Here is a 12,176-nt window from a genome sequence, read left to right as displayed (position 1 = left end):
GCTAACAGCAATAGATGGGCAGTGTATTCACTCGTAGATGAAGTTATTTGTGTAACTAGTAAAATGCTACTTTCGATGATGCATTTGCTGACTACAACACTCGTGTGAGATCAATAAATTCTTGAAACTTGTTCAAGCACTGATCTGTGAGTTTGCAACTCTACGCCTGGCAATGATCTCCACAGCATCTCCAGGACCATAAACCACTCCTTTTTCTGAAGGCTGGCTTCACACACTGCCGAGCATTCACAGTGTTTGGATCTCTGCTAAAGCATGCAGCAATGAACAGACTGAAGAATATTGGTTACACTAAGACGTATTTGGTAATGGACAAGCAATGTAAAATTGACACCCTGCCTACTTTTCAATTATCACGTTAATACAAACTACACTATAATCACGGTGTCCATTTTTAATGGTTATTTAATTTAAGCTACTTTAATCATTTCTTTAAAACAGCGCCTTTACAAAATTTGTTACCCTGTGCATGGCAGAAAATGTGATGTCTTAGGGTAAAATAATAAGGATAACATTTTAAGTTAACCAAATTAGAAGGTAAATTTTGATCTAAGAACTGACAATACCAGAGGCATTTGATATCTGATGTATGAATAGTCATATTTGAAAACCATAATTATGAACTAATTCTGACGTCTCTGGTAGAGGTGGGTACAGTTGCAACTTTTAAAAAACACTTGGACAGGTACATGTCCAGGAAAGGTGTGGAGGTGTTAGTACAGGCAAGTGAATCTAACCTTGTTAAGCAACTTGGCACGCATGGATGAAAGGATTTTTTCCATGCTGTAAAGCTCATTAACTCTAATTTTCATGTTTGAATAAGGTTGAAAACACTTACTTGGGGATTGATAGAACTGAATAAATGCATTTTATCAATGATATATATTCATATTGTATTTTATTGCAAAATACATGACAAAGCCATTATTGTATGTAAGAAAGTGTAGTTCTGATTTGTTTATTAAAATATGAAATAACATGACAAGCTTTGTGAGTGTTGTAGATCAAAATGGTAGGTCAAAATTAAAGGCACTTTACAAATGCAATCACAAAAAAGAGGATTACAGTTATACTTCATAATAATGAACAATATTACAGGCATACATAATTAATAATAATCAAAAGCTGAATTGGTATTAATATGGTGGAAGTGATCTTATTGTCATTGTGGTAATGACACATTTTAACGTCCTTAATGCAGTTTCTCCAGGAATAATGTATATTTAAATACCAATGTCAAACTTCTTTTTTGGGTTTCACAATAATCACTAGTATTATGAAACTTAGGTAGCTCGTGCTTTAATCCACTTAAGGAACGCGGTGAGGCGTACATAAACCCCAGGTTTATACTTCACTCCACAGCGATCCCCCCAGCTCACGATTCCATAGACCTGGTGGCGGCCATTTTTCATACAAGTCAGTGGTCCTCCAGAATCACCCTGAATGTGTAAAAGCAGATGCACATATTAATAATCATAACTTTTGTTTAAAGATGAAAAAATAAGTTTGTTAAATTTTGAGGCTTTGTGCCAACTGAAGTTTAAAAAATTGTGGAGACAGACTACAATGCTGCCATTCCTATTTAATGTAATTGGCATAATTGAATGGAAATGTATTGTTAAACCTTTACTTATTTTCTTCCTGTAACAATATATCAATGCTGTACACCAACCATTTATTTTTTGATAGTGCTTCATTGCCCCAAACCATTCCTTTGTATTCCAAACCATTGGATTAAATCACCTTTAAACTAATTACCGTTAATGATCCCCTAGGTAGGTATTCTTGAATTATATTTTCCGTTTTATATAATTTATCGACCCAATATTTTGAGCATTGTTCCTCAAACTGTTTCCTCACTGTGTCATCCAATGAAACATGGCCCACTTGATATATTTCGCTTGTCTGCATGGGACTTAAAGCTCTTTCAAAGTAGGAGTGCAACCATGTTGGTCAAGCCGGCCAAAGATCCAAACCACCCTGCTACACTGTCTTCTCACTGCCAGAATTGGGAAGAAGGGACAGGAACCTGAGACCTATTACCTCCAGGTTCAAGAATTGCTTCTTCCCATCAAACATTACAGAGTTATAGAGTCTTACTCTACATACAGTGTGGAAACAGGCCCTTTGGCCCATCTTGCCCACACTGACCAACATGTCCCATCTACACTGGTTCCACTTGCCTGTTTGGCCAATATCCCTCTAAACCATGTACCGGTCTAATTCCTTCTTAAGCATTGCGATAGTCCCTGCCTCAAGTACCTCCTCTGGCAGCTCGCTTCAAACACCCACCACCCTTTGTATGAAAAGATTACCCCTCAGATTCCTGTAAAATCTTTGCCTCTTCACCTTTAACCTACTCCCTCGGGTTCTCGATTTCCTCCACTCTCGGCAAGTGATTCTGTGCATCCATCTTTATCTTACTCTTTAATTTAGACTGTTACTCATCTTTTCCAGTCCATTTCCCCCCTTTTTGTTTCACTCCATCTGCCAATTTAACCCTAACTAACCCACAGTACTAATTGATCTTTCTAATCAGCCATGATCATATCGAATGGCGGTGCAGGCTCGAAGGGCCGAATGGCCTACTCCTGCACCTATTTTCTATGTTTCTATGTTTCTATGATCTCTCTGTGAGGGTAATCACCCCACATCTCTGCCATGGTGTAATCCATCTATCCATGTGGCCTGAAACTGACCACATTGAACCATGAATCTGAAGTCCTCTTTCTTACACCAGTTCTTTAACTTTGGGCTTCTGTTGGATTGATCTGAGTGAGAAATGATTCACTAGTGAAAGCAAGTTGCACAATCTGTAATGTAGTTATTGCAAACCTGACATGAATCCACACTTCCGTCTAGACTTCCTGCGCAAAACATGGTGTGATTGATAGCGTTTCCATAGGCCCGAGGGTCCTTACAGTGTTGGTCAGATATCAGCTTCACCTTTGTATGCAGCAATTGATTGGAAGCTGCCTCTGTACAATCGGCAATAAATGGAAAATATATGTTAAATCTGGCAATCTCAATTTAGAATATTTCTTCAAATTTAACGAGAAAGTTCAAAAATTATCACGAGACCTGTTTCAGTTTGTCCCCATCCTGAAATATGGCAATCTGTGCCTGGCTGAAAATCACTGTCTGGCATGCATACAGTTTTTACGTATTTAGTTTCCTTGGCACAATGACCGTTGACTTGTTTAATCTTCAACAACGCTGGAATGCAAAGGTTAATGTCCATTAGATGTTGCTGCTGTTCCAATATATTTACAAGGGGAAGAAAGTGGAAACTTAATGGTGAAGAACCTTCGCCTGCTTACCAATATCATTATATAATCCCACGGAGGTCTCTTGATAATTATCATGGACAATGATGTTTTCAACATCAAAGATTTGCTGATGGGTTTCATCTCTCTGAAGGTCTTGTTTACCAAGTTGTAAGCGGAAGTCTTTAGGTTGTGCCCTATATATTGGTTTGAAGAAAATAGAGGGTGTTTCTAACAAAAAAACGATTTCGAAACAGGGTTTTCAAGCAGTATCACATGCACACTTACCATACGAAGAATACATTCATCTGACAATTTAAATTCTTCCTGGAGGTTTCATTGGAGGGAATGTCTAATTCAGGTTCAGATTAGACATTGGATTTCTCACTGGTAGTGGGTAACTGAGGGTCCTCTAACTGGTTCTAGTTGGGAGGATTCCATGAGAAGTTATCATAGGCTCCTTGAAATAGTCTGGTCCACAAGTTGAGAATTTAACTCTGATTCTCTTGTATTTCAGGATACAATATCAAGCAGTGATGAAGGAAGCAACTGTCTAAGTCTTGAAAGTGTGGCATTTGGAAGGAAATTTTCCATGAAGAAACTCCCCAGGCGATGTTAGTATTATCCTTCTGGCTGGTAGACATCACAGTGCGTCAGAGATATTGTTGAAATAGCTTTAAGTTGGTGCAATTCATGATGTAAGTTTAACAAATTATATTTATAATATAGATAGACATAAAGTGCTGGAGTAACTCAGCAGGTCAGACTGCATCTCTGGAGAAAAATGATGGGTGAAGTTTCGGGTTGGGATCCTTCTTCAGAATCTGACTGATGCAGCCTTAGCCACTGAGTTACTCCAGCACTGTGTCTATCTGTGGTACAGACGAGCATCTGCAGTTCTTTGTTTCTACATTTGTAATATGTCAGCCTATTGGTAGCTGTCAGGAAGTCCTTGCCTCTGTCTGGTCTGGGAAGGTAAGTGGATTTAGGCCTGATTTTAATTAGGGACCTGCGTTAGTGACATCAACTACCACAATGTTGAGAACACCACCATCGCAACATTTAAGAAACATTTAGACAGGTACATGGATAGGACAGGTTTACAGGGATATGAGCCAAACACAGGCAGGTGGGACTAGTGTAGGTGGGACATGTTGGTCGGTGTGGGCAAGTTGGGGTGATGGGCCCGTTTCCACAATGTATGACTCTATGACTAACTCTTAATTTGGCTTTTGAAATTGCAATAACTGGATTAAATGAGTGATGAGGTCCTGTGTGAGTGGTTCCATCTGAAAGGTTTATTTATTTATTTATGTTGCTTTTCCCTTTCAACTTTTTAGAGTCACTTTTCCTAGTTAACGTTCTTCTTATGTTCTTTTTTTTGCTATTTTGATGCACCTTACTTCCTACTTTTTGTTCTGATTTTTATTTTCCTGTCCAAATGATTTACTGTTTCTCTGTTGACACTCTAGGTTCCAGTCCATGGATCATTCAGGCCTGGCAAATAGGAAATTAACATAAAAACAAAACAAATATTGGTAACAGAAGGTCAGGATCTATGGATGGAGACATGGCTAGTAATATTTGTCCAAGATCTTCATCAAGGAGAATTTGGTCATCTTGTTTGACACAGATTTTATTCAACACTAACTTAAACATGTCATAATGACTGGGATGTTCATAAATGGCTGATCTGAAGGCTTCAGGCTGGTTCTGTAGGCTAAACAAAATTAGTTTGTTCAAGTGTCTTTATAAGGGAAGTGTTCATTCCTGTTTCTGGACAAAATCACAGTAGCTTTTGTTAATCCAACAACCTTTTAATCATTCCTGCTCTTGACCCAATCACAGTTTAAGTTTAGTTTAGTTTCGAGATACAGCGTGGAAACAGGCCCTTCACCCCATCAAGTCCATGCCTACCAGCGATCACCCATGCACTAGTTTTATCCTGCACACTAGGGACAATTGACAGAAGCCAATTAACCTACAAACCACACATCTGTAAATGTGGAGGAAACTGGAGCACCCGAAGAAAACCCATGCGGTCACATTGGAAATGTACAAACTCCGTACAGACAGCACCCATAGTCAAGATTAAACCTGGGTCTCTGGCGCTGTTTGGCAGCAATTTTACCGCTGTGCCACCGTGCCGCCCCCTGCGCCAGTGCCGCCCTTTTCTTCTGTTCTCTCCTTTCCCCAACAGGAGACTGCGGAGCTTCGGCATGTCTCCAGTGACTCTTACAAATGTCTGCAGATGCCCCATTGAAAGCATACTGTCGCATTGCATCACAGCTTGGTTTGGGAACAGCTCTATCCAAGACCACAAGAAATTGCAGAGAGTTGTGCATGTAATTCAGTATATCACACAGAGCAGACTACCCACCATTGACTCCATCTATACTTCATGCTGCATCGGGAAAGCAGCCGACCTAATCAAAGACTATTACCACCTCAATTATTCCTTCTTCGCCTTACTTCCATTGGGCAGAATATATAGAATGCATGCAGCACCAATCTCAGGAACAGCTTCTTCCCTATTATCAGGCTTCTGAACAGTACATTATATTTTAGGGCAATATCTGATTCACCTCTATCCGATTGCGGACATTGGACTTTGTCTCTGGAATTGGTTCGCTACCATGCTGAGAATTATATTCTGCACTCTGTATTTTTCTCTTTGCTCTGCCAGAGTTTGGCTTGATTGTATTTATGTGCATTATTATCTGTTGATTGAATTGCATGCAAAACAAGCTTATCACTGAATATTGGTACATAGAACAATAATACACCTAAATCTAAGCCTAAACTTTTCCTTTTTCCATTATCTTAACATTTGTTTATTGCAAAGATCATCAAATTCCCAATGAGATGACATTGCACCATTAAAACATTATATTAACCCATAGATACTACCTAAGTTGCTCATCGTTTCCATTTTGTCCTTGTTTACATTACATTTTCAGCTATCTTGTATCTTGATTTTCAGTGCCTATAGTATTTTACATGGTGAGTCATGTAGGTAGCTGTAGTAGAAACTAAACTTAAGAAATATCTTACAAAATGTGAAAATATGCTACTATCAAAGAAGATAACTTGACAATCTTTAAGAAGTTAATACCTACTGTGAAAAAATGCAGTGTGCAGCAGTGAGAACCCAACATGGCTTGATCAATGCTCCACCACATAGATGTCCTGGTTTATAGAGTCCAACACGATTCTTCAGCTGCAGAGACACTTGCCACGGATATTTTCCAGGTACTGTTCTTTTCCCTCCAAAGATTTTGAACGTGACATTTCCGACCTCCGGCACTCCACACTGGAAGGGTACAGCTGTGGAAGGAGCGGTAGTCGATCGGGGAGCAGGTCTGGTTGTTGCTGGCCGATGGGGTTGTGTTCCAGCTGCTACAGTGCAGAAACAGTGCAGAGTTAAGGGAGACAAGGGTGTTTTATTGTCCTATGTCCCAAACAGAACAATAAAACAGAACACACACATATGTGTGTGTATATATATATACATATACACATTATGCATATATACATATGTATGCACACATATAACAAACAAACAATAGTGCAAAAAGACAAATCCAATGTCCCCAAGTCTATGTAGTTCAGAGCTTTCGGGAGGGTTTAGTGTTTAGAAACATAGAAAATAGGTGCAGGAGTAGGCCATTCGGCCCTTCGAGCCTGCACCGCCATTCAATATGATCATGGCTGATCAACCAACTCAGTATCCTGTACCTGCTTTCTCTCCATACCCCCTGATCCCTTTAGCCACAAGGGCCACAAGTTTTAATAGCGTGTCTAATTGCAGCGTGTTTAATAGTAGTGTCTGAAGAAGGGTCTCAACCCGAAATGTCACCAGAGATGCAGCCTGACCTGCTGAGTTACTCCAGCATTTTGAGTCTATCTTCGGTGTAAACCAGAATCTGCAGTTCCTTCCTACACATGTTTAATAGTCTGTTGGCTATAGGGAAGAAGCTGTTCCTGAACTTGGACCTTATAGTTTTCAGGCTCCTAAACCTTCTTCCCGATGGCATGAGTGAAAAGTGCATGTTGCCAGGCCGTCTGGGTCTCTGACATTTTGAGGCAACGTCTCCTGTAGATCCCTTGGATGGTGGGGAGGTCAGTACCCGTGATGGACTGGGCGGGGTTCACCATTTTTTGCAGTCGTCTTTGCTCCCGGGCTTTCAAGTTGCTGAACCAGGCTGTGATGCAACCAGTCAATATGCTCTCTACAGTACACCTGTCGAAGTTCAAAAGAGTCGTCTCTGAAATACCGATTCTCTGCAATTTTCTGAGGAAGTAGAGGCATTGATGGGTTTAGCCAACAATAGCAATGATAAAAATAGCAATGAGATTAGCCAATAACTGCATTCTGAAGGATAATTGGTGATAATTTAGCAAGTTATTTTGCTTGAGGTGTGAATGAAAGCTGCTGTTCATGAATTTCAAATTGTCCATCATTTATCATGGCTCTGTTGGCTTATTCCCAATCACTTCCTGCATACAGGCAGAAAACAGGAACAAAAGGACATAAATTGCTGGAGTAACTCAGCAGGTCAGGCAGCATCTCTGCAGAACATGGGTAGGTGTCGTTTCAGGTTGAGACCCTTTTTTGAACATACTGGCAGGTTGTTAACAGGTTTCCACTCAAGAAAAAGGTTACCAATTTGACACGAGGGTTCAAATAAATGAACAAACAGGTGGTCTTTCAGATAGCAAAGAATTGAAGAATATTAATTCCTTTGTCCTGCTCTGTTATCTCACCAAGTGAAATTGAAAGGGATTTAAGAAAATCCTCTGAACCTGTTACATCCCTCAATCTCCAATTAATGAGATCAGTTTAAGGAAAAATTGAAAGGATTTTTATTCAATTCTACCTCTTAATTTGAAATAGTTAGCATTGTATCTTCAGCATGTAACCAGCAAAGGATTAATTACAATATTCATTCTGATACAGCTGAGTTCATGTTCATTCAGTTAGACAATACTAATACCTTCAGAATCATATAACAAATGGAAATGAATCATTATTTTTGAACATGAAGGAAACTAAGATAATACAAACCTGCAGCGCATTGAGATATGTTGCAATGATCCCAATTTAATTTATTGTTCTTCTCCTTAAAATAGCACCAAGGTTTTTCATCACCATCAGGATTTCTGAAAGTACATCATTTTGAAGAATCTTTATTGTTCAAGCTGATAACATAAATGATTTTAATTAAAATGTCGGAGTGATAACTTTCTAAAAGTTTCTTTGCAAAAGGTGAGTTTGACTCCGTTATCAGCTGCTCCTGTTTGCTTGCCCACATCCTCCTCCTTCAATGCATCTCCCTGCCATCCATGTGATCAGGCACTGCTCATCTGACTCCACTGCCATCCTTTCAGTTGTCGCCAGGGAAATAGCTTCTATTCTGCAACCAGCTTTCATGTCCCTCTCACTACCACCCCCTCCAATAATTTATCCTCTTTGTATTCCTATTTTCCACATCTTGCTCCTTCGAGCTTTCAGCTGAAAACACAACTTCATTTTTCAGATGTGAGCTGATGACACCTCACCAACTCTTATGATAATTTTCTGCCTCAAAATTGCCGCACTGCTTCTTTGATACATAGCACTGGATCAGTTGAAATGTCATTAGCCAAAATGGATAGGAAAGGTTCAGAGGAATTTGGGCCAAATCGGACAACTGGGACGAGCTTAGATGGGGCATCTTGCTCAGCATAGCTGAGTTGGGCTGAGGACCTGTTTCCATGCTGTAAGGCTCTTTGACTCAGTAACTCTATGACTATCAGCAACACCAGTCCCGTGATGAATCCTCTGGACCGACACTCTATGTCCCTTCCTGGTAAAGGTCTGAGGCTGAACCAGTTTGTTTGCAAATATGGGATTGTATTAGAACCCAGCATAAACATCTGGCCACATATTGAAAGCGTCACCAAGAATATCCATACTTACCTATTTGGCTTAGACTGGTCATTTGCTTTTGAAACACATGGCCAAGACTTGACTTGACTATTCCAAAGGAGTCTACACCAGAATTTAACACAATCTAAACCTGCTGCCTGTCTTAAATTACATTGGGGCCAATTTACCCCACATACCATTGCTTACTGTCACTTGGATGAGCATTGCCTCACATTTACTGCCTTTCTGAACTGCTTCCACATGCCTCCAAGGCCTCAACTCTCTATGGTTCTGTGGTTTCCCTTGGTTTTACAAACCACTAAAATAACCGCACTGCTTTGATTCCAGGCGTTGAACAAAACTCAGTGTTAAATGTTCCACCACTATTGAGGTGCCTTGAATAGCGAAGGGTCCTCTGCTGCTTGTTTTAGAGAAATAGCATGGAAATAGGTCCTTTGGCTCACCGAGTCCAACTCTAGTTATATCCTACGCACTAGGTACAATTTTAATTAACCTACAAACCCAGAGAAAACCTACGCGGACACAGGAAGAATGTGAAAACGACGTACAAACAGCACCCGTATTCAGGAACAAACCCGGGTCTCTGGCACTGTAAGGTAGTAACTCTATTGCTGTGTCAATGTGCCACCATTCCATATTTAAAAGTTTCCACTGTTCTTTCATAATTTGTACTTTTGTGGCACTTATATCCTATCCCTTTAGCATGGATGCTAATATCTTCTGTTTGGCGCAGAATCAAATGTTGTTTGGTGTGGCATTCTTGTTTCACAAGTGCTAAGGTTCTATGCACGTTCATGCTGTTGGGGTTGAATAGATGCCAGAGATATAATTAATTATGACTTGTCTGTTCCAGTTACCTCGCAGGTGAGTAAATGAGAAACATTCTGCTTATTGCAACATTCATTCCCTCCAAACATAAGACTAGATCCACTTTGAAATGCTGCAGTCATCAGTCAATGAGATTGTGAAAGAGGAGCAGCAGGCAAGGAGCAGCAAGGAATAGGGAGGAAGACAGATACACTGTCAGCTATTGTGGAACATTAAAGATTCATAGCAGCTCTCAGGTTATCAAAGCAGATAACCTGGGCAGCAGAGTGGGCAAATGCATGGCAGATGCAGTATAATGTGGATAAATGTGAGGTTATCCATTTTGGTGGCAAGAACAGGAAAGTAGACTATTATCTGAATGGAGGCCGATTAGGAAAAGGGGAGATGCAACGAGACCTGGGTGTCATGGTACATCAGTCATTGAAAGTAGGCATGCAGGTGCAGCAGGCAGTGAAGAAAGCGAATCATAGCAAATCATAGTTAGCATTCATAGCAAAAGGATTTGAGTATAGGAGCAGGGAGGTTCTACTGCAGTTGTACAGGGCCTTGGTGAGACCAGACCTGGAGTATTGCGTACAGTTTTGGTCTCCTAATCTGAGGAAAGACATTCTTGCCATAGAGGGAGTACAGAGAAGGTTCACCAGACTGATTCCTGGGATGGCAGGACTTTCATATGAAGAAAGACTGGATAGACTCGGCATACTCGCTAGAATTTAGAAGATTGAGGGGGGATCTTATAGAAACTTACAAAATTCTCAAGGGATTGGACAGGCTAGATGCAGGAAGATTGTTCCGATGTTGGGGAAGTCCAGAACAAAGGGTCACAGTTTAAGGATAAGGGGGAAGTCTTTTAGGACCGAGATGAGAAATTATTTTTTCACACAGAGAGTGGTGAATCTGTAGAATTCTCTGCCACAGAAAGTAGTTGAGGCCAGTTCATTGGCTACATTTAAGAGGGAGTTAGATGTGGCCCTTGTGGCTAAAGGGATCAGGGGGTATGGAGAGAAGGCAGGTACAGGATACTGAGTTGTATGATCAGCCATGATCATATTGAATGGCGGTGCAGGCCCGAAGGGCCGAAAGGCCTACTCCTGCACCTATTTTCTATGTTTCTATGTTTCTATACCTATCAGGTTCTTAAGTCAGATATACGGCTGGTTTCAGAGTGGATGTGGGGTTTGTCCTCTCAGTGGGGTCTTCATCTCAAGCAATGTCCACTTCAAACTGACCTTTAGACTTTTAGCGCAGAAACAGGCCCTTCAGCCCACCAAGTACATGCCGACCAGCGATCACCCCATGCACTAACACTATCCTACACTAAGGACAATTTTACAACTTTACCAGAGTCAATTAACCTACAACCTGTACGTCGTTGGAGTGTGGGTGGAAACCGGAGAAAACCCACGTGGTCACGGGCGGAAGTACCAACTCCATACAGACAGCACCCATAGTCAGGATCCAACCCGGGCCTCCGGCGCTATAAGACAGCTACTCTACTGCTGCAACACCCTGCTGCGCTGTACCAACCTGACTACTATACAGTATATGAAACATGAGGAGCTTAACAAATCACGTCCCAGGAACAATCAATAAAGCATTGTTACACAGAGAGAGCAGTTTGTCTCATGGCACAATACATAGAGCAGTGACAGCCTTGAAATATTAATCATCATTTGTAACCAATATTTAATACACTACTTCACTTTCCCTTTTTGTTAAATGAAAGGAACCATATACTGATTTAACATATTTCAGAATTAAACTGAGTGACCAGTTGTTGTGCTCGGTAATGTTTGCCATGATGCTGGTGTACATCATTCAGTGTAGTGTCATTAGGTTTTGTTGGTGTTTCATATCTATCCCTGGAGTTCATATTGTCGCCTCATCTTGACTCTTGTCAAATTTATCACATGTCGATTCCTCCTGAATTATAGTTGGAGTCTTTTCCAAACCATTGTCAATCTTCTGTTCGGTTCTTCCTTGCACCGTGCTCCAGGATTAAGCTGTCAATGTGGACTTCATGAAATTTCACTCCAATTTTCATGAGAAAATGTCCTAGATCTGTACACCCTCACTTTCTTCCCAATGTCTCATCTTTGACCTGCTGGGAATTTTTAGTACATGAACTCATG

The 12,176-nt window shown here is 40.6% G+C and overlaps 1 protein-coding gene across 2 annotated transcripts in view; it reads right to left on the bottom strand.

Moving 5' to 3' along the window:
* Window positions 1-945: 945 nt before the first annotated feature.
* Window positions 946-12,176, bottom strand: part of LOC116981125 (hyaluronan-binding protein 2-like) — a 37,815-nt gene continuing 26,584 nt past the window's right edge. For both annotated transcript variants that reach the window (XM_033033897.1, XM_033033896.1), the window contains 6 exons: window positions 8,353-8,447; window positions 6,404-6,683; window positions 3,339-3,481; window positions 3,100-3,234; window positions 2,854-2,996; window positions 946-1,457 (listed from right to left, as the gene is read on the bottom strand). In XM_033033897.1, the coding sequence (XP_032889788.1) occupies window positions 1,302-1,457; window positions 2,854-2,996; window positions 3,100-3,234; window positions 3,339-3,481; window positions 6,404-6,683; window positions 8,353-8,447 (952 nt within the window). In that variant the 3' untranslated portion in view covers window positions 946-1,301. The remainder of the gene's footprint in view (window positions 1,458-2,853; window positions 2,997-3,099; window positions 3,235-3,338; window positions 3,482-6,403; window positions 6,684-8,352; window positions 8,448-12,176) is intronic.

Source organism: Amblyraja radiata, chromosome 15 (genome assembly GCF_010909765.2).
Source record: "Amblyraja radiata isolate CabotCenter1 chromosome 15, sAmbRad1.1.pri, whole genome shotgun sequence".
Lineage (NCBI taxonomy): Eukaryota > Metazoa > Chordata > Chondrichthyes > Rajiformes > Rajidae > Amblyraja > Amblyraja radiata.
This window is presented reverse-complemented; position numbering and strand designations above follow the sequence as displayed.